This window comes from Empidonax traillii, unplaced genomic scaffold, assembly GCF_003031625.1.
Source record: "Empidonax traillii isolate 1590-97213 ecotype Southwest subspecies unplaced genomic scaffold, ASM303162v1 scaffold424:size506307, whole genome shotgun sequence".
NCBI lineage: Eukaryota > Metazoa > Chordata > Aves > Passeriformes > Tyrannidae > Empidonax > Empidonax traillii.
In genome coordinates, this window is record NW_020955617.1 from 257130 (window position 1) to 283396 (window position 26267).

Genomic DNA, 26267 nt, shown 5'->3' on the forward strand with positions numbered 1-26267 from the left:
TTAACTTGGAATAACGATGGTTTGACAGAAAGTTACTCCAAATATTTTCTAAGCAGTTCTGTTCCCATTCAGGATTAAACGCGTAATACTGACAACAATGCAGTCTTAAAACTCCAGAGTAAAATTGGAGGGGAAGGGAGAGTTCACAAAAGAATAATCCCATGCATGTGAAAAACACATGCTTCTGAGATACCAGCCAGATGATGACAAGTAACATTAAAAATTACAGGGTCATCACTTACACCATCTTTGAATCTGCTGGTTTGGTTAGAAAGGAAAATAAAGGAAACAGTCTTCTTGCTCTCCTTTTCACTCCTACCAAGGTTTACAGTTGTGTTGTGTGTTAATTATTTTATCCGTAAATTACATGTAAGAAGGATGGGTGATCAGTAATAAAGGGAACCATAATTCAAACCAAACCAAATTCAAATTTTGAATCTCTGTGATAGAGTTCAATTGACAGTAGGCTGAGGCAGTATCTGTCAAGGCTTAGTTCTGTCTGTAATAGTGGATTATTTGAAGCAAGATTGGGGTTTTTATGAACCTGGTATACCATGCGCAATAAGAAATATAATTCTTTGCTTAAATACTTCATTGAACTTTTTCCATTTCTCATTTTTTTCCCTTTCTTAACAGCATTAAGCTTTCAATTAGAAAGGATCAGTCTAGATCCGCTTTGACAGCTGTTTTATGTGGCAAAATTTAAATACTTGTCATTGCCTTGTACACTGGTTTATGCTAGATTCATAGATTTTTGTGTATGTATGAAACAGGCAGGACAAACCATCTTGTTTTGTTTCTCTCCAATGACTGTAGCTTTTTTTTTTTTTTTTTTAATACAAATAATAATAAAGCTAAACTGGGAGAGGAGGGGGGATCAGGCCTGACCATTCTGTGATTCACCCATTTTCATAAGTCTGCGAAAACGTGTCTTTGCTTACCTGTACGCTTCTGAAAACACGGAGTGGTAAATGTTAATGTCTATGCAACAATATGTATTGACACAGAGTCCAAAAACACGTGTCCCAGCACTATTACTCACTTTCTGCCTATATATTCTTTTTGTCTTCAGACAACTTTGTGGTAGATTCCAGCTCTTGTGTTCGTGCATGTCCAAGCTCCAAGATGGAGGTTGAAGAAAATGGTATTAAGATGTGCAAGCCCTGCACTGACATTTGTCCTAAAGGTAGGGAGCAGTTTGGTATAAATTTTCTTGAATGTAGCAGAGCAGGGTGTTATTTTGCCATGAAATACCCTTCATGAGTGCATTGTAGAATATTAATAGCCTTTCTTGAAAGTTTATTAAGTTGTAATGGTGATACAACCAAACTAATTACTTTTTATGAGGTACAAATGAAGGGGATTTCTCTGTTGGTTTTAGAGAAATCTGAAAGAATTTTTGATTATGTTATTTTAATGACAAATTTTTCCTGGAGGTGTTTTAGAGCTGTCCTTTTATCATTCCAAAGGGAGCCATACAAAAAGCCCTGACTTCAGTGTATGGTATGTCTCATACTTGTCAATGCATTAGGTGTCCATATATTTCCTCTGTTTTTTAAAAATTCCTCTCTTTTCCCAGAATCTTCTACCTCCTTTCTTAGTGTCTAAAACACAGAGTGGTGATTCTGTTGTTGAGAAGACTGAAATCTGTAGGTTACTTTGCTGTCCCAGACTCCACTAGGGAGACTTTCTGCTCTCTGCTTGAAGGTCTTCAGAGCAAAGCCACCATCATTTTTCCCATGAGGGCCTATGCCACTTTTCATATTTGGCTTAATTGAAGTAAATAAGGGGGGGTTTTGTTTTGTTTTGTTTTCTGGTTGGATAGTTTGATGCATGAAAAATATACGTGTAGTGTTCCTTACTCTCTCAGAAGGAAAGCTGTGTTATGTGTTTGCAGCTGGATTGAATGGTGTGTTGTGTGGTTGATACTTGCCTTTAGATCCATCTGTGAAGTATCTTGACGTGTGTGCCAGGGTGTCCTTCTGTGGCAGGTACTTTAGTTTATTGTTTGTTCTAAATTGGCACGTGCTTCTTTGGGAATATGGGTCCTGGGTGCCGTTTTAACACCTCTCTGCTAAATGAAATGAAGATTTGTGTCTAAAAGGTCAATATGTTTTGATTCAGTAATTGTTTTTCCTAGTTCTTTACATGAGCTACTTGTTTTGGCAGCATGTGATGGCATTGGAACAGGGAGTTTAGTGTCAGCTCAGACGGTGGATTCCAGCAACATTGACAAGTTCATAAACTGTACCAAGATCAATGGCAACCTTATTTTCCTTGTTACTGGGATTCATGGGTAAGTGAGAAAATATTATGTCATGGTGCCAGCTGAAACCGATTGTATCCACCTCTTAATGATGGCTGCAGGCAGATAAATTAGTTTTCTGCCTTCCATTATGAAGGAAACCATTACCTTGATTCTTAAGATTCAATCTCTAGGAAAAGAAAGGATGAATCGGATTGTTTGCACTAAAAAGAGGAAAGACAACTATGATTTTTGGTTACTTTATGAGATCCTCAGTACTGGCTTACAATAATGGCTGATTAGAGAATGGAAAGGAGAAAGGGAAACTGCCTTCCATGAGTTTGGTTTAAATCTTGCATGACCAGTAGTCTAATGTGCAGAGTATGTGGAGAGAGAGCCTCGCTTAGCATAACTGGTCATAGTGGCTGTCACTGCATATACATACAAAGTATCCAAGTTTTAATTGCAGGGATACACAAAACTCACTGGTATTTGAAACCATTTTTTTTTTTTTTGTCGAGGTTTGATCCGGCCTCTGCCTCTCTGGGCAGTCTCTGCCCGCATTCTCCAAAAAAAATGTTATGGTTTTGCCCTGGGTCAATTTTCCTCACCCTCTGTACAATTACTATAAGTTGAGAGAAGGTTTATGCAGACTAAATAGCTGATTGGGGAAAATAATATTAGAATTTATTACTAGCAAGATGAAAAACTAAATAACTATATCTACAATAATTCTACTTAAGTAAAAGTACTGTGTATTTACAGAAATACCTCTCCCCCCTTTTTATCAGTTCAAGGGGGAGAAGCAGTCCCTTTTCGGAGCTCCAGGTCTTTTCAATAACTCTGGAGCACTCTAAAGCTCTTCTCCTGTTATTCTGTTGTCTCTAGGAGGACAACTCCTTTTCATTGCAGCTGCAACTTTTTCTCTCTCTCTTTTCTATGTTGGCCCCAGGGCTGGGCCTACCTCCCTCCTGGGCTAAGACCGGAGGCTGGGGGTTACCCAGGCCCTGTGGAGTTTTCCATGGACTGCAGGGGGACACTTGTTTACCATGGATCTTCACCACAGAGTCACAGGGGATAATGGCTTTTGAGCCCACCCGTTTCCTGTGGGGTCCCTTCCCACGGGAGAACAGTCCTTGATAGACTTCTCCGATGCGGGTCCATTTCTCAGACAACAGTTCTTCCATTCTCTGCTGTCCCTCAGGGTCACAAATTCAGCTGCACCAGCCTGGATCCTTCACGTGGATCCCAACTCAGGGTCACAAATCTCCAGCAACAGCATGGATCTTTCACACAGACCCCAACGACCCACCCAGGCCATCTCGCTCCAGCGTAGCTTTCCCTCAGAGTCACAAATCTTCAGCAGGGCTGTGCTTCACCTCAGGTTTCTTGTCCAAACAGTCAGTAATTCTCTAAAGTTTTTTTCTTCTCTACTCTCCTACAGGAGAGAAGAGGGGCTTCAGTGCTACACCTGCCCCCCGCCCAAGGCTTGGGGGAGGAGGGGGCCCTGGCCCTCCCTGGGGCCTGCCACCGCTCCTACGTGGCTACCTAATTTCAACTGTGCCACAACCTTCTCTTCCTTTTTCTTAAAGATGTAATTAGCAAAGGCGTTACTAAAACTTTTGATTGGCCTTTTCTCTGGAAATCCACTTGGACAAAACCGTCCTCAGCCCCAGGGGCTTGGCTGGTGGGCAAAACCACGACAGTTTTAAATATGGCTGCATATTGAATAAGTCGTAGAAATGGTTGAAGATGTGGAGATACAAAACCAGTGTTTTGAAATCTCTCCGGAGCGTTCTTCCAGAGAACTCATCAGCCAGATAACTTGTTCCTTGCGGTTCAATTTGGGACAGTGTGGCTTTGCCATTGTAGCAAAGGTCAATTCGTGGGCCAAATGCCCAAGGATGACAGACATCCTCCGGTTTGATGTTCAGGTGAGGTCCAATGCAATGCCACTTTCTTTTATTGTATTCTTTCTGTCACTGAGAGAACACACAGTCATTTGTATCTTCTTATTAATTCAAGCCTTCATGTTGTAATCAGCCATGGTGGATTACATGAGACACTTTGAGGTATTTTTAGACCTATTAAAATGAACAAAATTGTCAGAATGCACAAGGATGATTAAACCCTCTTGTCCCTTTGTTGTGATAAGTATGCAGATATTTTGTGGTACATTAAGAGTATAAAATATTCAATTGCTTTTACCGATGTGTAGGTTTCAAATTTTAGCTTGCTCTTTGGGTTCCTCTGAGCTTTCAGCATTGCTGTCAAGATTTGATACCTGAAATGCAGTTCCCAAGCCAACTGCATGTTTGCAACTTTATGGCATAACAAAAACGTGATTAATTGAATGTCTGCAGATTGGTCTGAAACAGAATTCTGTCATGAGTAGTGCCAGTAGATTTTCCTTTAGTCTCTCTATAGATTCTGATACATTTAGATTATGATGAAGTGGCTGACACTGGGCTGGCTGGCTGGCTCAAAGTTCCCTACTAGGTGAGGTGGAAAAAAATTACTCGTTTCCATGATTTGTTGCAGAGATTGGTTGTAACGCTTCACCCACTACTTGACTGCAGCCCTGAGCAAGACAACTGACAGCCCACTTCAGTGGGGCCCTACAGCTCAGTGGTTCTCAAAAGGCCAAGAAATGTGAGCTTCGAGTCTGTAGCTGGTCTTCTCATCTCTTCAGCAGGGAGTGCAGTGGGAAAGGTTAATGTAACATAAGGAGGAAGAAAAGACTTTTGTTCAAGTGGTTTAAGGAAATGCTGCTTTGAACTTGCTGAAACCCTGAAGGAGGTAACACAGTAGTCAGTGCTCAGGCCATCACTTTCTGATCTGGCCACAATGACTGGCCAAGAGGCTGATGTTAGCCTGTTAAATTTCAAGGAACAGGAAGAAATCGAGTAAATGCAAGACAAGCAGCTAGAGGCCATGAGCAATTTTGTGTGGAATAATCCAGTGCATTGCATGAAATGTAATTTTGAGTATTAAGAACTGCTTTTGTTGCAAAAGTTGTATTAGCTGCAGAGTTATGAGACAAGTCTCATTGAAAAATCTGTCTAAATTAGAAGAATCAAACCCAGTCTTGAATAAAACTGTAAGCACCTGAAAAATATCTAAATTTGGACTATAAGCAAGAAGGCTAAAATACTTTGTTTGATTTTATAGAAGAATAGGCTATACAGTGTAGAAACTGTGCAGCACTTAGTCTCTCATTCTTCATGAAGAAAACACACTTCAGTAAGTCTTAAGTATGAGGACACTGGGTTCTGCAACCCTAAATTGTTCTACAGCATAAATTTTAGTAGATATTAAAATACAGTATATATTAAAGGAAGAGCAGAAGATTGAGTAATGGATCTTATAGTATTTATATTTCAGGAACAGATTTTTGTTTAAGATTTCTGCTACATTTTGCAAATCAATAACATAAAATGGAAATTTAAAAACGACAGTGCCTACACAATTAGTTTATTATATAAATGGACAGTGTAGAACAACAGCAATCTTACATATTTCCTCTCCATCTTTTGCTACCTCCTCCTTCCCCCCAACCTTGCAGCAGGAGCAATGAGCCCTCAGTGCTCACCAGCTTCTTATCTTCCCTTTAGTTGTCTATTTCCATCTTCATGATGAGCTGGAACTAAGTCAATAAAACATACCAGACATTTAACTGTTTAAGGGGCTTAAGTGTTTATCTGCATTTTTAAAACTACTTTATCTTAGAATTTGGAGGTCAAATTCAGCAACTTCATGTTTATTGCAGGCAAAAGGTTTCCTCTTTTGATGGTAATGCATTTTGAAAGCAAATGTACTGTGTTTCTGTTAGCTAGTCAAAACTTATTTAGTTTTCTGAGAGCCTCAAATTGTTAAAATTGAGTGTATTTGATGCTTCTGTGGTCCACTGGGCTTTATGCTAAGGTTCAAGAACTCATTTTGTTGCTACTAGCCTGGAGTCACCTCCAGGATGGTTAGAAGTGACCCCATCAGTATGTCACCACACAGACTTGTGAGGCCTCTCCCCAAAGACCCCCTAGTTGATTACCTGCATGTTTCAGTTCCAAAAATGGTGTGTTCTGGAAAGCAGGAGAAGGAGAGGGGGAAATACATGCTCCAAATTCACTGTGGATGTTTCCTGCTCTCAGAAAACCCCCCAAAATACCAAAACTTGGCATTAAAGAAAGATTTTTTTTTTTTAAAAGGATTTTTGTTTGGTGTAAGCTTCTGGTTGGCTTCTTTAAAACTGAGGGCAAAAGTTTTATTTACTAAGTGATGTCACTCTCAAAAATCAAGGTCAGCTTCATCTTTTTATGCTGTGGCATATCTAATTTTAAGATTTTAGGTTTTGGGGGTTATTTGATTTCTCTTGTGACAAACCTGCTTGGCAGAGATCTGTACTTTTTGATATTCCTTGTTCAGCACCTTCTGAAAAGTGTGCCCTTTACATGCCATGTATCAGGAACTGCTGGCATGCTCATAGCTTTGTTTTCATTATAGCTTGTCACTTGTTTCAGGAGCAGTTTTGTTAGTCCTGGTAGTGTTGCAGCTGTACCATTTCAGCTGGAATTCCCAGAAAAAAAAAAAAAATGAAAATTCATTTTCAACTCGTGGTTGTTTCAAATTCCTTCATTTTCCATAGCATAAGTATTTGCTGAAACATTAATGAATGTTAAGCACCATTATTTTCCTTCAAGATGACTTGGGAGAAGTTAGACAAGAACAATAGTCTGAAGAAGTCTGGCTCATATGCTTCCTAAAAGCAAAGTACTGAGCACCTTAATGCTTCTTTCTACATGGTATGGCTTTGAGAACATAATCTTTTATTATTTAGAGCATCACATGATGTGTTTTTAATCTTTCAGAGACCCGTATCACACAATTGCTGCAATCAATCCAGAGAAATTAAATATCTTCCAAACAGTGAGAGAGATAACAGGTAACACGCTTCTGATTTCCCATAATCTGAACTTCTCATTTTGCATTTATGGCTGTCACTTGTTGGGTTTTCTGAAGAACACAGGGTAATTTTTTCTTTAAGCCCATCATGCTGCAATTTTTTTTAAAGTTTAGTGCAGAACAACTTCAGTATTAGTAGAAATTCCTAAGTGTGTTGTCCTTTGCTCATGAACACAGGATATCCATTAAATTTGGGGTACCAAGACCTTACTGCCAAGTGGACAAGGGATCTTGGTCCCATCTAGCAAAGCATGACAGGTGTTGTAAGGTGGGGCACCTAGTGAGGAAAACGGTGCTGAAATGTGGGAAACAATTGTCTTCACCTGAAAATATTTGAAATATACCTTGGAAAAACAAGCAAGCCAATCTTCTTTTACAGAGACTTCCCTTGGTCTAGCAGAAGATGCTGCTGCAAATTAGCTTCTGTAATTTAAGGATAGATGTGTAATGTGTGGAGTGGTAGTGCCTCCAATTTTTTGTGACTTTTCAGTGGGGTCATAGAACTAGAACTCAGTACTTTTGTTTTCTTGCATTTTGCATCTTGTTGTTTCGTTTGGGGGACACAGAGGAAAATACAACAGTTCTGAGTTCTTATTTGCTTGCTGATTATGTACAGATAGGGGAATGCAAAAAACTAATTCAATTACATGCACAGAAAGAAATACCTTTGGGCACTACAGCTTGATTGTAGCTGGGTAGAGCTCAACAAGTGTTAGACATTTGAAACAAGTTCTCTCCCACATGCTTTACCTCTCAAAAGTTGTGGTTTTCAGCAAACCAGTGGGATTAAAACTGAAAGCAGAGTCTTTGTCTCTCCCTAATTAATGTCAAATATAATCTGGCATCTGGATGTCTGTAATTTGCCATTTTTAAGAACGGTAATTACCAGTCTGAGTTCTGCTACCTACATGGAATTACCCCTGTGCTTAACTTTCATTTATGGGCTAGGCCTGTCATAACTCATGTATGTGGTAAAGCAGTCTTTATGGCTGAAGTTATTGATGTTCACGTGTTCACCTTTTCCTCCTTCAGGGTATTTGAACATACAGTCGTGGCCTGAGAATATGACAGACTTCAGGGTGTTTTCTAACTTGGTTACCATTGGTGGAAGAGCTCTCTATAGGTAAGGTGCTTCCTCTGTTGATGGAATTATTTTTTATTAGTATTCAGTGATTCTTTGTTCAGTAGCACAGAATGCAGCATCCTGAGTTCCTGATGAGAAGGACATCATATAAATTGATTTATTTTTATTTTGTTCGTTACCGGTATCTTTGCTAATCAGTTGTTTATAGTGGATGATACCTTCTGAACATAATTATTAGGAAAAAAAAAAGTATTGGTTCATAGCTGTAGCTATTAACTCATTGTCTGGCACTTACATTTTATGGTTTAAAATACCTTGTGAAGAAAGATAATTTAAAAGACATGAATAGTAGAACTAAACCCTATTATTAGGAGTTTGTATGGTCACAGTTGGAAGTGCAGGCTCATGTGTCTGAAGAGCAATGTGGTTTTAAGAAGAGAGAAAAGATAAATACAAAGAAGAACACTGAAATCACTGAGGTACCTTGCAGGTATATGAGCTTTGTAGTGCTGTGTTTACCAGGGATGTTTCTGTCTGAAAACTCATATTGAGAAATTGGTTCAAATAGAGGAAAATGTGGTGAGAAATAATGGGTGAAGCACAAGGAGGTACCTAAGGGATACACACACACACACACACACACACACACACACATATATATATATATGTATCCAGCAATCCCTTGTTATGCGTTGTGGAGATGAGTAAATCAGGCATAGGATTCTGCTGGCATCTTCAACTGCAACCTGAGCAGAATATGAATAGCAGTGAAACCTTGAGGTTGAATCACAGCATTCTGTTTTGAAGCAGCAATCTTTATTTGGAACAGCTGGAAAACAATTACAGTCATTAAAATACAATAACTTAAAGGATTCCCAGAAACTGGAGATTGTCTTCACTAATCTTCAGTCATAAAATATGTGCAGTCGTTTCCGTGTTACACAGACAATCATTTACTGTTCCTTTCATGAAAAAAGACGATAACTACATATTACAACAGAAGAAAAATGAAATGTGGAAAGTCGGCTGTAAAAATTTTCTTGAAAATAACAATTTCTTCCTATATTACTTTAAATGACATTATTTTCGTGCCTGTCAGAAGATGTTTGAATACATTTTGCATGACTTTGTCAGTTTCTCCTTAGCATATAAACATAGTATTAATGCTGTTGAAAAAGAAATCTGAATTTTATTCAGTTTTCCTAACAGCACATTATCTCAAAAAATCTGTTAATGGATGAAATGGAACTACATGAAGAGTTCTGCTGGCCTCCTTGGCCTAGAGCTGCAAGTATCACAGCTTGTAGCATCTCAGTTCTTACAGGACTCATCATTTTCTAGGCGGTAGAACTGAAGGTTGGCTCATAAAATATTTGTGTCACTCCAAAATAACAGTCTTCTGACCAGTTCTCAGTTTTTCCAGAAAGATTGTCTTGCCGCTAGGAACTAACTCCAGTGAGAAATTCCCAGCCAGAATAATAAGTTCTGCCTTCTGGAGCTAATTCCTGTTCTCTTATTTTTGTTCTCTTTACAGTGGCCTTTCCTTACTCATCCTAAAGCAACAAGGCATTACCTCTCTGCAGTTTCAGTCCTTGAAGCAAATCAGTGCTGGCAACATCTACATAACAGACAACAGCAATCTGTGCTACTACCACACTGTCAACTGGACCAGCCTGTTCAGCACACCCAGTCAAAAGACAGTGATCCATCGGAATAAGAGGGCAGAGAACTGCAGTAAGTACCTGCTGCTCAGAGCACATCATCTTCTCTATGGCTGGCTCACCTGGGGCAAAAGGGATACGGTTACAGACAGGCTACAGTGCAGAGAGCAGGTCAGAAACTCAGCTGATGCCTTTTGCAGCTCGATGGACATTAGTGGAGATGTGATAATTTACATCATTTAAGGATTTGGGCCAGTCTGCCTCTGTAGGAAAATGAAATTTTTTAAAGCATGAACAAATGAAAGTGAGCAGAGAGCCCACTGTTTCCTTACTGTGATGTGAATTTATCCAGTTTCACAAATATGAATTCTGAAGGCTCTGATTGGAGTGTTCATGACTTTACAGACTCAAAAATTGCATTAATACAAGCATATTGTACCAGCAATACAGCTAATTTTAAGCAACTGTTAGACTGCTAGCAAGAGCGGAGATTCTTTAAATTGCTGTATGCTGAAGGGATGTTTCTGGCTTTTGTGCTTTGACCCGCCAAAAATGTTTTCTTTGGGTTTTTTTAAGGCTGTGATCCTACTTTTAACTTAAGCTTTTAGTTCTTTTTTTTGTTGGTTTGTTGAGTTTTTTCTTTTCTTTTTCTCTCCCTTCCCTTTCAAGTCAGATTTTCAAATCTGATCTGCTGTGAAAGATTTTGTGACTATAGTACAAGTGCACCTTCAGTGTAAGGTGAAATACAACGATAGCTTTGTCACTGCTGCTCAGTTACTTTTCTAATCTCTTCTACCTTGTAAGCGCTACAGGAAGTACAGAGTCTTGTTTGGTAGGTCTCTGTGTGGTTTTATTGCGGGGTGTTATTATTAATAATAATCTTATTATTAGGCTGTCTCTTTGCACGCAAGTTAGGTTAAAAAATACCACTTGTTGTCAATGTAGGCAGTGTAATATGATTAAAGAGGGCTCTGTTTTCAACACACCCAACTTTATCTTGCTCTGATTTAACTCAACATGGATGAGCTTTGTATTGTTGTCTTAATGGCTTCCGTTCTCTTATTTTCATTCTTTCCACGTCAAGGCCTTTGCTTTGCTTTGAGTTCTTATTTTCTTTGAGTTCCTCTGAGGGTGAAGAATATTTGATCATTGAATAAGGTCAGCGTTGCACGGGGAAACCGTGTGTTTTCTGGCACATTCAAGTCCCTTGAAATTTGGAGGAAAGTTCCTGACTTCCCATGGATAACAAAGCCTTCAGTCTTGCCAACTGGAGCATTTAGGGATGGCTTGTAGTTTCAGTGTGCAGTCTGGTTTTTTCTGCCCCCAAATAGAAAGTCAGCTATGAAAAAGCTATGTATTAATTGGCAAATGGAGATGCTGCCCAGAAAGAGAATCATATCTTCCCGAGGATGGTTCACTGCTATTTGCTTTCCCCTGCAGAGTTGTAGGATCAGTTGGTGAGGAACCACCTAGTTCTATGCTAGCAGGCTAATAACAAGTATACCTTTTATGTCAGGAATGCAGAATTCCTTGGACTGACAGAAGTCTGAAGAAGCACAAGGTCTCGATGACCGTGCAACAGTCACTGGGATTATATTCCAAGATCCTGGTGGTCCCATCTTGCAAGGAGATACGTGAACTTGTGAACCTTCCATAGAGCACAGGTTTCCTCTCTACCATGTGAAAAACTGCTGACCATGGGAGAAAAATTGTGCTCTTGGTGCCTCATGTCTCATACAGTAATGATTCTTCTTTGCTTCAAGCTTTCTATGGCTTACCATATGTTAGAAGACAATGGAAAATCACTCGGAGGTAAACTTTGTAAGGTGCTTTTTCCTTTCACAGGATAGTGTCCCAGTTGGGCTTCCAGGGCAAATGGAAACTTGGATGTGCTATCTCTCACAGCCCTGACACTGTATATTTTGTCACTGCATTTGCATACAAAGGGAAAACGTAAACTTCATTCCGCTTCTAGCTTGTTGAGGATTTGTTATAATAGAGACTTGTCATTTTCCAGGAAGAAAAATACTCCTGAAGACAATTAAGGTGATTTAACACCATGGGAATCTTTATGAGGAAAACAAATCTCATTCATTTCATTTCAAGAAGTCACAATGTCAGCCACAGTGCCAAGGGCCCTTTAAAAGTGGACTCTAACCTGTGTTCATTAAACAGACTGTGTATAATAAATGTAGGCCAGGGGCCGAGTGACTCCAATCCAACTCCACTGGCAGTGCAATCCTAACGGAGAACAGTGGTTTCCTCTCTCTATGCATGTCTGCATGAATGAAATGATTAATGTTTTGTGGCCTTGTGAGGGTCAGGATTAGCTGAAAAGAGCTGTCCTGCTGCTTCAGCTCTTCCTGGCATTCGGCACCTCTCGAGGGTTCAGTGGGTTCTGCTGCAGGTTAGATGTCTATCTAAAATCTTCACAATTGCTTGGAGTAAGGCAGCGCTGTTCCTTAGAACCAATCTACACCATGATAATTATTACTGCAGCTTTCAGATACGTTTATTGTTATTTCTTTGTATATTTTGAGTCACTGTCACTTTGGGTTTGTTTTCCTCACTACCCAGTGATTGTTAATGGCTTAAAACAAGTTACAGCAAATGTTTTCTATCAATGTGTAGCTTTTCTGAAAACTTACATAAGAGTTTCCAAGATTTTCTTGTCCCCATCAGATTTAAGTGACTTTTATGATCTATCCCAAGATGGTGGTATCTTTTCCATACCATTTAATGCTGTGTTCAGCTGACTCTCTATATATCAGTGAACAAATACTGAAAAATTGCTGAGGGAGTAAAATTATTGTGGAAAAATTTGGTCTATATTAGTGCTTCATCTTTGAGATAACAATGACATGGGAGAGTTTGGCAAAACTCTGATTTTGTTTTTTCGATGAAGAAGACAAAGACAGTAGACTTCAGCCAGTGAAAAATATTATAGAATTATCCAACACACAAAATATACTTTATTCTCCTGATACCCTCAATTATTTAGTGTTATTCTTTATGCCACTTGTTAACAATGTTAAAATAGTCACCATATAGTTTACCACCTCCCAGATGGCTTTTCCAAACGGTGGTTAATAGCCTAGGGTAGACTTCCCTTTTTTGAGGAATATTGAAAATACAGGAGAAAAACATATGTGTGTGTTTTAAGTAATAATAATAATAATAATAAATAATCCATAAACCCCAGGATGCTCTGCTGCTTTGTGTTGTCTTTCTAACATTGTCCCATGCAGGGCCAGAAAGGTGGGTTTACCTGCAAGGGATGTGACCTCTCTCTTCTCCACCTTCCATGCACACATTCAGAGATAGAAATATCAGTATCCAAGCTTGTGGACGTGAAAGAAATCACCGTCGTGATCACCGGGGTGGTGGTATTTGGCCACTGGGAGTCTTCTGAACTTTGTAGACCCTAAAAGACACCTGGATTTGGGGACAGGTTGCAGGAGGAAATTTTAGGGCAAGGAACAAGTTGAAGGCTTCAATGGCCACTGCACCAGTGCAGTCTGATGGTGTCCTCCAAGGTTGTTTAAGTGTTCAGATGGCAAATGGGCATCTTCAAACTGATAAGCCAAGGGGAGATTAATTGGAGTCCATTTATCTAAAATGCTCTCATCTAGTGTAGGCTTTAACTGTCTGCTATTATAAACTGTAATGTTAAACACTGGGCATAAAAGACACTTTGTTATGAACATTATTAATGCGGAATGAGTGACTATAAAGTTTTCTGCCAGAGAATGTGCTCTGGTAGTTAGACTTCACTCTTGCTCCATGCTGAAGTTAAGAATATACCCTTTTTTCCCAGCATGGGGCTTTTTATGGAGCAGTCAGAAGTGACTCATGAAATATGAGTGCACAAAAAATAAATGCAGAAGTGTTCTTTTGTACACAGTTATTTAAATAATTCTTTCTGCTTTAGTGACACCTGCAGTGTAAGGTGAAACCTTTCTAGGAAAAGTTTGATGTCAGTGCCTTTGTTATGCATTATATCAATTTAGCCACCAATCAAGAACTTGAATAAATTCATTATCCAGCGTGATGCAGAACTAATTGAAGTCTGCCAGAGTTTTTCTATTGAGTTCATAGGGCTCTGAACCTGGGCCATACATGTATAGCCAAATAACAATAATTTTTTTTTTTTAGTAGCTAATTTTCCTGTGTTCTGTCTGGGTTGGGGAAAAACACTGAACCTTTCTGTGTCTAATCTGTGTGACCCCATTAACAAAGAGTGATCCCTTCTTCTAAAACTCCTGATGAAAATGAGTTCCTGTCAGGAACATCACTGTTCTTTCCTTCCTCATAAGGCTGTGGGATATGCTGGAGCTTCAGAACATGCTCAGCTCATGGAAATGCCAAATAATGTGTCTAAAATTGAAGCATTTCTTTAGCCATCCTGATAATTACAGAAGAGGAGGAAAAGTGTAATGGCTTTTTATAAGTTGTCAAAACAGCCACTCCCCTCTTGCCGGGATTCATTTATGAAAACATTTCTATGACTTAGGAATAAGCAGAAGAAAACAGTGGGGGTTTTTTGTTTGTGTTGCTTTTTCATAGACTACAGGCATTAGCTGTTAGCTAGATTTCAATAGTGTAATCATGTTTTTTTTATTGAAAAGCTCCCTTTTTATTTGCATAAAGGTTACTCATTATGTTTTCTGAGCTATCTTGTAATACTATCACTTGCTGTTTGAAGGAGTATTTTAGTGCAACGCTGTGCGTGTGTAAATAAATCCCGATTACTCTGAGTAGTCTGACAGCTGAGAACAATGAAAATAAAGGAAATCACTAGCAATAAATGTAGATTTACAAAAAAAAAAAAAAAAAAGGTGAGAAAGCAAATAGGAAACTCCCTTTACATGATGAGTGGGGTTAACAAAACAAAATTACCCATGTTCTTGAAATTTAAAATGAGAAGAAAGGGATCTCCAACCAGGTTGGGGGTTTTTTGTTGCATGACAAGTACCTAAAGTGAGTCATTGATTAGAAAACAAAACTATTCATATAAGCTGCTTCATTACAACTGGGTACTGACTTTTGTGTCTCTGCTCATGCTGGCTGTGCTGATGTGGTTCCTTTGCAGCAGAAGGGCTGCTGGTTCACAGCAGAGCTCAGGGAAGGAGGATAAGGCATGTCTCTGAAATGCCCATGTCCCTCTTGCTGTGCTGGAATCTGTGATAAGTAATACACTTTAAATATTAAATTACCACCTGGATATTAAATAACCACCTGGAATAACTCCTAAATGTAATTATTTTGTGTTTGGCTGTACCTGATTTGAGCTTTGAGGCAAGAGAAAAATGAAAAAGATACTTCTGGATACCTTTTGGATGTTGGCATGAAAAAAGTCTATCTGACATAAAAAGAAAAAAAAAATTAAACTCCAGCCTTGATAAAACATGTACAGACTTTTCCTGTGTGAGGTTATTTGTGGTGTATGAATAGGACAGTAATAATAATACTACTAATGAATTACATGTCTTGCACAGCAGAGCCGTGCAGGGTCAGTAGCAGTGCTGTACAGGTGGGAAGCATCCTGGTGGATCTCTTGTTCTTGGATTGGTTTGCCTCTAAGGGCTGGAGGACATGGAACCTTTGATTGGTTCCTATGCTGCTTGTAAAAGTATAAAGGTGAAATGTCCTTTTTTTGGCAGTGAATTGTGAATATGTTGTAGGCAGCAAACCAAACAAGTAGATGAGGATCTGCTGTTTTCAATCTCAGTGAAGCAAAATGTCCTATTGCAAAAAGGAAGGAAATGCAGAAGAACCTTTGCTCCTCTTGCCTACATGCCACGTGGGCTAGGAGAGAGACCGTGCATACAATTATTGTGGGGTTTTTTTATCCAAGAACTGCTTTCTGATAAGTGCAGTGGTCAGAAAGGAGGGTGACAGGGCCGGGCCAGGCAGCGTGTACCACAGGGAAAGCACCGTGCCAGTGTGAAGTGGACTTCCTGCACGTCAGCAAGCAAAAAGGAGGTGCAGGAATTTGCTGGTAGTAAATAGGAGAGGATACGGGCCAGGCATGTTATATAGATTAGGAAGATGTGTTTGACAAGCAGGATTCCAACATCCAACAATGCTGGACCCTGGAAAGCATCGATGGTGGAGCAGTTCGGGACAGTTGCTGCATTGGAGCAGTGTGTGCTCCTGTACGGTCAGCTGCTATGAGAGACACTGTGCTTCAAGGGGGGACGTTTTATACTCTGCAGCACAGAATAACCAGTTTTAGAACACGCCTTGGAAAGCAGAAAGCATCTTTCTGCTGGCTCTTCTGTGATTTAGAAGGGCCTTGTGCTTCTCAGGAGATAAAACTAGTATACTCCCCAATTGTTCAGGTAGATTGTAATAGACAGTACCTACCTGCACTGTTCCAGCCTGCACAGGGGGAAACAAACCCGTCAAGTATCCTGAAAGGAAAAGAGGGTTTGTTTTTCCTGTCACCCAGCTATGCTGCTGCACTGAAGGAAGTGTAGAAAAATAGCTCATCAAGAACAATTGTCTTTTTATTTCTTATAAACCTGCCAAAGGGTTTTTTCCATTTTGCAAAAAGATTCTCTGTTGATTTTATTATTTCTGCTCTTCAGGTGTGTGCTGGGTGTGTACATTTGCTGTTTTATGCATGTATACAATGTGTGTATGTGTTTATTCCCAACTGTTCATCTTCCTGCTACAGCATTTGGAGGGAGTATTAAAATTATCCCAGCACACCTACTTTTAATTTTTATTTGACACTTCCCCTAAGTTGTTTCCAATGTTTCAAAAAGCAAACAAGGGTCTATAGTGTTGCCCTCTCTGATACTTCAGATCTTTGGTGGTTTTAATTTACTCAGCCGAGTGTGTAACTGATTTGTGTAGAACACTTCGTAGTGGAAAAATGAATTCAAATTAAAAGATCTCTCCTTTCACATGCCAGGGTTTGGCTGAAACTTCACCCTGACTTTCTTCAGGTGCTGGAGTGATAGCGTGTTTTCTTTTGTTATTTGCTCGTTTTCTCCACCTGTCACATCATCTAGATATTTACATAGAGAAGAATTTATATAAAATAAAAATACAGACTTACATTCTTCGAAATAAACTTTCCCTCTCACCCTTTGTTCATTGTTTATTTTGCGAGTTTTAATAGAAAGGCTCTTTGGCTCTTCAGGTGCTTTTGCAATAAATAATTTAAAAATCACAGTCAGTGATGACTTTGCTTCAACTTTTTCCCCACCATCCGTAAGTTTTATTTCAAGGAACCCTCAATTCACCGGTAATGTTTTCTATTTTAGTTTAATAGACCTTCTGTGGATTTGGACTATCAGTTTTTCAAATCTTTTAAATTTTTGGCATTTACCATGTCCTGTGTCAGGGAATTCTGCAGGTTGGTCTATACTTTCTATGGAGAAAAATCTCAGTTTTGAACTCTATTGGATTCCTGTCTCTTTGAATGCCCACGAGGGACTTGGAAGAAGCAGCGAGCAATTGTTTCATGCTTACTTACCTCCTTGTCATTCCAGATTTTATAGACCTTTATCATGTCCTTTCTCACCCATCTCTAAGGCTGCTTCTCTATTTATTCCTGGGATAGAGGCTCTTCTCTGCTTCATCCTTGCAGCACTCTCTTAAATCTTTTTCTCAATCCATTTTTTTTCTGAAAGGGGCGAGCCAGAAGTGTGTGCAGCATTCCAGCTGTGAGTGCACTGCGTGTTTCTGTGGGGGTGTGACGGTAATCTCCTGCTTCTCTGTTCTGCGTCTAGAAAATCCGAACATCCCGTTTACTTTTCCAAGTGTGGCGAAATGCTGATGGCATGTGTTCCTTTGGATTTTGGAGGACTGTGTACATAAGTGACAGTGTCCTCTCTCTGCAGCTGCTGATGGAATGGTGTGTAATGAGTTGTGCTCAAGTGATGGCTGCTGGGGGCCAGGGCCAGACCAGTGTCTCTCCTGCAAGCGCTTCATCAGGGGAAGGACCTGCATAGACTCCTGTAACCTGTATGACGGGTAAGCTATTCCCCCTTGCACTTTTCCTTGAAGTTGCTGATTATGTCCTTCAGGACTTTAATGAGTAGGTTATTTTGGGTTTATATTAATCAGTATCTGGCTCCGTTGCCAATATTTACGGATTTTGAGTGAAATATGATGTGGGATAAGATTTAAGGGTTTATAAACCTGAACTTGTGTGGAAAGCTTTCCCTAGTATTCTGCTGACTAAAATTTTCATGCAACATCCAAAGTTTTTTGCATCGCTTGCTGGTCATGTGAACAGTATGATTTAGGTGAAGACTTACAAAACCCCTCACCATTTAGCCCTGCTTGAATAGTGACACCCCTATTCAGAATCATGCCATTATGGTAAGATGAGTTACATTAGGCGTGTGATAAAGAAATTCTCTGAATAGGAACTCCAGAGTAGGAAAACCCACTCTCTTTTCCATAATGCACTGTGTAATCATACACACAAATATAAATATGAAAGCCCAATATGAGTTCTTCCCCCTTTTCCCTCTGCTGCTTTTGCTGGGGGAATGCCTACACACGGCACAGCCAAGGTGGCTGAATCTGCCTTATGACAGAAAAATAGAACTGAACTGCCTATATTAGCTGAAGCAGCAGAAATTCATGATTAGGTTGTGGAGGGAAACAGGTGGAATTTCCCTCCGTGTGTAACAGCACAGTGAGGTCCCACACGTTTCTTTCAAAGTCAAAAGATAAAACCCCTTAAATTATTTGAATTCTTTTTTTTTTTAAGCTCAGACTGTTAACTGAAAGTAACTCTGCTTTCATTCTCCTTTTTTTCCTGCCTTGGATGCCAACTCACGTGACTGTTAAGGAAAGAGCACTGAATGAAATCCCATAAATACACTTCTATCTGGGAAAATGCAGGCTAAAAAAACATCTTGCCAGAGTCCAGTTTTATGTGCTTTAAAGCTCCTCTTCTCTCCTTCTCCCTTGCCCCCCAATAAAAAGAAGAGTTGCAAACTACAGGTGTATTCTCCTACGCACTGGAATATACTGGTCCACTCTTTATGGCTTGCTGCCATGAAGCCTGTCACAGTAAGATCACGAGGACACTCGTGACCAGCACTCAAGTCAGAATGTTCTGTTCTGTATCGATCAGTGGACGGTATTTACACTTTCCACAGGCTCAGTTCTATCCTAGAGGTGTGGAAATATTTATAAGCTGGGCTTGGGGAGAAGTTTTTTTTGTTGGCGTGAGAACTCTGCATGTTCACGCTGTTGGGCAGCAACATTTTACAGCTTCAGACCTCAGTCTAGAATCATTGTTGAGAACATTACAAACCTTTTGGAGAATGGGCTTTAAAATGAGAGTGTTTCATCAACCCTCACATGTAATGAGTGGCAATTCCATGGAAGAAAGTCAAGAAATTAGCTATTTTTTCCTGTTAATTAAGTCTGTATTTCTTAAGGAAAGAGAGGGGAAAAAAACCACTAGGATTTTATAGTGGTGAACAAGATATCATCTGCTTCACCTGGCTGTGAATGAGGTGCCGGTGGGCCTTGTTCCCAGTTAGTGTGAATCAGTGTGATGTTGGTAGTGGGATTGGTCTCAGTTGGCACAGCCTGCTCTCCCCTCAGGACACCTGAAATCGATTCCCTCAGGTGAAGAGCAGCCATTTGGTCTCAGTTTCAGTCCAAAGTTGGTTTTCTTCTGACCTACCTGCAAAATGTTTTCCTAGGGAGTTTCGAGAATTTGCAAATGGTTCTGTCTGTGTGGAGTGTGATCCCCAGTGTGAAAAGATGGAAGAAAACATGATCACGTGCTATGGACCGGTAAGAGCAAAATTTGTTGTGCCACGTAGTAACTTGTAAAAGTGTGCTAAAGCACGAGTCTTTTGGGCTCATGGCCTTTAAAGCAGCTGTTGCAGATTAGCGTTAACAAAAGCAGAAAACAGGCATATTCTGCACGTAGAGAAAGAACTCATCTTAAATTGCTGTTGGGAGTAAATTTGTTTGGATCAAAGGATCCTTTGGATCCAAGGAGATCCTTTTCTGTGTTGTCTTAATACTTTAGTGGTACAGATGGACAAACTTTTTAAAGATAGAAAGCATGCAGTTGTGATTTAAGTGCCCTTTTTTATCACTGTTTTCATTCTTTATACTCAGTTCTGTCCTGTTCTACTACAACTTCAGTTGAGCTTTTTTTTTTTCCTTTCTGAATGTGAGAATTTGTCTCGATGTCTCAGTTTGAACAATACGCTGGAGAGTTTTTGTACTTAGGTTAGGCTTTAAGTTCTTTTGATAGATAAGGTATATCATGCATCCTAAGTGCATGTTAACTGTGTCACCCATCTTTATAATGGCCAGTAAATCTTTCAAAGATTATTTTTCATTTGTGAGATAGAAGTTGTCTCTTTCTTTTAGTTTTCTGTTGATTGCCAAGATTAAAAGTCACAAGTATCGTGGGAAAGAGTTGTGGTTTAGGCTCTTGATAACTGAGAAAACTTAACCCATAATTGATTTCCTTATTTTTGTGACTTACTAATGGAGAAAAAAAAAAAGGCATCATCATTTCTGTTACAATACATCCATAAAGCAAAAAGCTAATGTTTCAAGTGTTCAACCCATGAGGGAAATTTGGATTTGTAGCAGGGTTATGGACATAAAATCCTAGACCAGTGCTCAGCCTGAACACTGGATTTGGTTGTACACTGGCTTGTCATCACAGCTTTAATATTTTACTTTTACATTATCCAAGAGCTTTGGTTCATAGTTCATAACAATTTAATCTACATATATATTAAGAAGAAGGAGACCTTGTAGTTCTCTAGTGTTTCTGTGACTAGATGCAAGATGCTGTGTGGAAAATACTTCTGGAGTGCAGAGGTAGGGGAAAGGCTATTGCAGTTGCCTTGCAAAAGTGGTTCAGGATTGAATAGTGTTGCAGGAAGTTTCTCAGAGTTAAAGTGGACACGAAGTTCATTGTGTTAAGCACACCAGTGATATTAAGAAACCTGTTTAGGAGCTGGAGTTTAATCTTGTTCTCTACAGAATAAGTTAAGGGTGGAAAGCATCAGAATTTATACATCTGTTGTTCCTTATCAGAGACTGGAACCATGCAGATAATTAACTGTTCACTGGGAAAAGATGCTATTATAATTGTTGCTGAGTGCGCTGTCAGTCTAGGGCCTGCAATTTTAGTGCAGCAGGAAAAGAGACAGTAACTTGAATGCATTGCATTTCTTTCTTCCACTCTCTCCAGGGACCTGACCACTGCACAAAGTGTTTCCATTTTAAGGATGGTCCAAATTGTGTGGAAAAATGTCCTGATGGCTTACAGGGGGCAAACAGCTTCATTTTCAAGTATGCTGATGAAGATCGTGAGTGCCATCCATGTCATCCAAACTGCACCCAAGGGTAAGTGCAAATTCTGTGAAGTGAGCCACCCTATTTACCGCTGGTGTACATACAATTTGGCTTAGTAAAGCACTTGTCCCACTCCTGAAAACAGAGTGCGCAGCAGCAATTTCATCTTCATTTTCAGGTCTCTCACGACATTCAGGTTCTAGTTATGAATGCCCAGCAGCTTATCACAAAAAAGCTTACACCCCTTTGGAAAACCGTAGGGAACAGCTGTTCGCAGCCATGCCCTTAGCTTTCCTTCGAGCCACCACTGGTTTGCAGCAAATGCTGTTATTTCACTTAATGTAGGCCTGCAAAATGACTTTATTTTTACTATTTGCTTGTTGACAGAATCTCTGCTCCTTGGTGTTGAAGCTGTTAATGACTGTCCAAGAATAAGCCAACAGCACTACTGTGAGACAAAAGTGTTGCTTCTCTCTTTTTCCTACAGGAACTGATGCAAAGGGTTTGTCTGAAACCAGATTTTGTACAGGAGTCTGAGTCCAACCATGAATTTCTCAAATCCTGTCTATGTGCCCAGAATAATTTGTTACATTTGGGAATTATACAGCCCGTGTATCTAAGTCAGAACTAAGAATCATACACAGCTACAATTTTGCACCACCAACAGAAGTTATGAATGCCTTTTCTGTGGGACAGTTGGTGGTGTCCAGCATACAAAGAAAGGGAGAGGCAGCCAGGGAAAATAGAAAAAACATCAACCAGCGAAATAATCTTTGACAAGAGGCTCTTACTGTTTAGCAGCTAAAATTAAACCAGTAAATTATTCAATGTAATCTTGGTGTCAACAGCTGTTGCCATTCAAAATGAGACCTTTTGCTGGTTTTGCAAATCTAATTACAATAGACCCATTAGGGAAATGAAAGGGAGATCTCAGAGACACAGCCAGGATCTGTTACAGATTTGTCTTCCTCTCCCCTCAGACCCTTTAAATCAGTTATGCAATAAGAAAAATGCTGCTACTGTGGAAGAGGAGTGTAAGAATGATATGAAAAGATGAGCTCACTGGAGGAGCTCTGGTCCTGGCTTTCACAGATGGAAGAAATGCCAATTCTGATCTAATCCTTCAAGCCCAGCTAAGTGTGATGCATTTACCGTCCACCCAGCGTAGGCAGGGCCTTGCAGCTCTGCTGGCCTCCAGGAAGCAACACTTCTTCCCATATCCTCCTCCTTTCTGAGGAGTTCTAACTGACCCAAGTGTTTCTAGTGTTTGTGGCACAAGTGTGGTTCTCCTGGACCAGGGAGAGAGGAGAATGTTTTCCATGTCTTTCCATTTCTCCATATGCGCCCATATTTTGTGATTGTTTTTATCTCCCCGGATAGAACGGGGTCAAGAAGGGAGGTTTTTAAGTATTGTGCTGAAAATCTGACATTCTAGTTCATAAACAAATAGAAAGGGCACCAGGCAGTTGTAACTCACCTTGCCAGTGCCCATTTTGGCATGCCTTGGTGACACAGGGCTCCTTTATGCTGAGTTGTGTTGTCATTTAATCATTGGACTTTCAGTTTTCCCTTTTTTATTTTTGTTGCTGATTAGGTTTTATTTAGCATTGTGTGCCAATCCCCAGTGAAAGAACAAGTAAAAGGGCCAAAGGTTACATATGCCAAGGTGTGGTTATCTCCCAAATGAGGAGCCATCCCTCTTCCATGAGCCTACTTCTCCTCATAGAAATCCTCATCCTCTTTATTAAAGAGTAATGTGTCTGCTGCTAGGTATTTTATTACCCCTCATAAAAACAACACCCTCCTCACACAAGTCTGGGTAAGCATGGCTGTTCTTTTCTAGTGTTCCTAAAGACTTCAGGTAATGTGATAATGTTAATGAAACTGTTAATGACTGTCCAAGATGTTTACGGGTTGTCCCTCTCCTTGTCGACATTGTCAGGGGCTAAATATGCCCACAGAGAAAAGGGAAATCAGTTAATCTCTCTTGTTTTCTCATTCAATGCTGAATTCTCTAGTTTCATATCCCTCCTTCAGAAATTAATATTTAAATTGCCCTCAGTCATGATTCTTCAGTGAAGTAGGTTGTGGTGGGAACACATCTGGGATATTTGGCTCACAACTGAAAGGTGGAGAGAAACCATAATTCTGCTTCATCTATTGTGCCTGTTCTCCTTGCTGTCAGATCAAGTGCTGGAATGAAGCCAGTGCCCTCTCAGTACAGCCTGGATACCCATCAAAAAATGTTGAGCTGCTGCAGAGCAGTGCTCCCAGTGCAGTATTAATCTCATTTGTTCAGTGCTGCTCTCTGTGAGTCAGTCTGCCTGATAAAATGGGTTGTTCTCATCCATTGTTTCTCCTCCTCCCCACCAGTTGTCACCAAGGAAGACACCTTCTGTCCCACCTCTGTTCCCTGTGAGCCTTCTGCCCTAATTCCATCATGGCACTTGCAGAGGATTGCTTTACAGCCTGGAGGGTTAGCTTTGATAGCACCATTCTCCTCCCTTTTTCAAGTGTAATGACTGCTTCTGTTAATAGGGGTGTCATTATCCAGCCCTGTTAATGATCTTGCATTGACCAAGAGAACTGTCAGACAGTGACTTCCTTGGATGCAACAACCGTGCTCTTGGCCTTGCATCCCCATGATAACAGAAGCCAGTTTGGAGCAGATCTGGGGCATATAGGACAGCTATCCTATTTGATTCAAGAGAGTTGGAAAGCATTTGGCATCTCTTCTTGCAGGGCTAGCCAAAATGGAACACTTCCACGGGAATAAAATACTAATTATGTAATAGCATGTGACAGTCTGCTTCCTTGCTGGGCAGGACACCAAATGGGAGATCTCACTGGACACCTCCCCTGATCATACAAATGCATTTTGTCACACAGCCTTTTGAGGGAAGTGCGTTGCTCTTCACCAAAAAGTTCATTTTCTTCTAAGCCAAGACCAGAGAAGCCATGGGAGCCTTAGCAGCACAGGCGTGGTCCTGAAGGAAGCTGAAGGCACGAATGCTATTTTGCCTTTAAAGCTTAGGTGTATATTTAGGAAGACATTATGAATTCCAGATGAAACAGTTGTAAGACCCCAGGCCCAAAGCCTGAAGCTTTACTGTGAGTGTTACTTTTATTTAAGCCTCTAAAATAATTTGGATTTTTGCAAAGCCTTTTAGTTCTTTAATACCTTGAGGTTGTCTAAAGAGAAAACGCCACCCATGTTCCCCAAGGGATTTCTTTTAATTTAGTGAGAAAATAGGCATGTTAGCAACAGGTTGAAAGGGATAACATACAACCAAGACAAAGTATTTCACTGAAGTATCCGGCACACACCAACTCCTAGTAATATAGAACCCATCAGTTTTAAGTTACCCAAAATAATAAGAAAACAAAAAGTGTAAAGAAATGAAAAATTTTAAGAGAAGAAAGAGGAGTAAAGAGAGAGAGCAAGAAGAAGAGAGAAGGAGTGAAGTAAGAGAGTAGAATAAAATAATTAAATAGCTACCACCAAAGACTCCTATGGAAGTTTGGGGCAGTGGCAGTGGCAGGTGCCAACAAAAAAGACAAGATGGAGCTCGTGTGCTCCTGTATTTTTGGGCTTAGGCCACTGTAGCCACTCCTCCCAGGCCACTGGCCACTCAGTGCCCTCCAGCTGGATGACCACCACAACTAAGGTTTTCTCCTGCACAGAGAAAATCCATTTATGCAGTTTAAAATAATTTTTGTTTATCTCCAGTGACAAAGATTTTTGAGAATTCATCTGACTAGAAATGGCTTTGCTACTCCACGTCTGTGCACAGCTAAGACCCCACCTTTCAATCTTAAGGAAAGTTGATGAAAGACATTATTTGGCAGAGGAAAAAAGGGTTGTTTCAGGAAAAAAACAGTTGTTACTCCAATTTTCAAAAGTTGACATTTTAACTCACTGTTTTCTATCAGAGGTTGACTATCTGTAAAATTAGGAGGAGCTCCCTGAGTAATTTCCTGTATAAGCTGTATTGAACTTTTGTAAGGTACTGAATATATCAGTAATGAATTGGCATATTGACCAGTTAACCATTGGCATCAGTTAACCAGTTCATTTTACAGAGCACACTTGAAAACGAAAATATCATCCAGACTCCAAGCAGAAGGAACCCTGGGAGAGAGTGGGGTACCAGTGTGATTTATGATTGTGGCATGCCTCTACTTCTGCATGTCAAAAATCCTGAAAACAAGGAATTTCCTTCCAGAGGAAAAAGTAACGGATGGCTTGGTGGTGCAAAATACCCTGGTAATAGATATTCCCATGACTCACACAGTGTTGTACTTCATTGCATGTAATCAGGACAGTCAATCAGGGAGGAAACAGGAAGCTGCTCAGCATGACTAGGAGTAATGCAAATTGCACCTGGACAGAGTTTTCTGTTTGGGAATGGGAAATTCACAGGAGGAGATGACAAGTTTAAGTAAAAATCAGCAGTACTTTAACTTGGACTGGGGGAGGTCCAAACAGCTCTCTCTTCTGGAATTCAAGTCCTGTCTTCCAGAGCAAGAGCGAATAAATGTGCAGTTGTGAAGTGACTCCAAGACAACAGGCTCTTGATGTTAGTCTGCCAGTTACCTGATCTGGTAACAGGCACTCAGACCTTAATTTGAAGATGCCTTTCTTTTTATTTATAGCAAGAGTCTGAGCTCAGCTTTTCTCGACCTGCTAGTAAATGGAAGATCTGAACAACTTATTTTTTGCCTCCTTCATTACTGAACTGGTTTTCTGCAAATTGCTGAGAATGCCATGAAAGGAAGAGAGATTGGATGTGTCTGAGACAGGTTAGAACTCAGACAGTCCTGAATTCTGAAGTCCTGAAGCCCAGGACAGATGAAATTTCTAAGAAGTCACATCAAGAGTTCTCTCTATTAAGTTTTTTAACTGTGTTTAAATCATCCCCTTGTGTTTATGCATTATCTGGTCACCTGGGTATTTAATGAATCCTTTTTATGTCTGCACAGTTGCTGGAGGAAACAATTATTG

The 26267-nt window shown here is 40.0% G+C and overlaps 1 protein-coding gene across 2 annotated transcripts in view; it reads left to right on the forward strand.

Moving 5' to 3' along the window:
• Positions 1-26267, forward strand: part of ERBB4 (erb-b2 receptor tyrosine kinase 4) — a 369309-nt gene that overhangs the window by 205704 nt on the left and 137338 nt on the right. For both annotated transcript variants that reach the window (XM_027894313.1, XM_027894314.1), the window contains exons 7-14: positions 1073-1186; positions 2170-2296; positions 7111-7184; positions 8237-8327; positions 9823-10022; positions 17806-17938; positions 19636-19729; positions 21159-21313. In XM_027894313.1, the coding sequence (XP_027750114.1) occupies positions 1073-1186; positions 2170-2296; positions 7111-7184; positions 8237-8327; positions 9823-10022; positions 17806-17938; positions 19636-19729; positions 21159-21313 (988 nt within the window). The remainder of the gene's footprint in view (positions 1-1072; positions 1187-2169; positions 2297-7110; positions 7185-8236; positions 8328-9822; positions 10023-17805; positions 17939-19635; positions 19730-21158; positions 21314-26267) is intronic.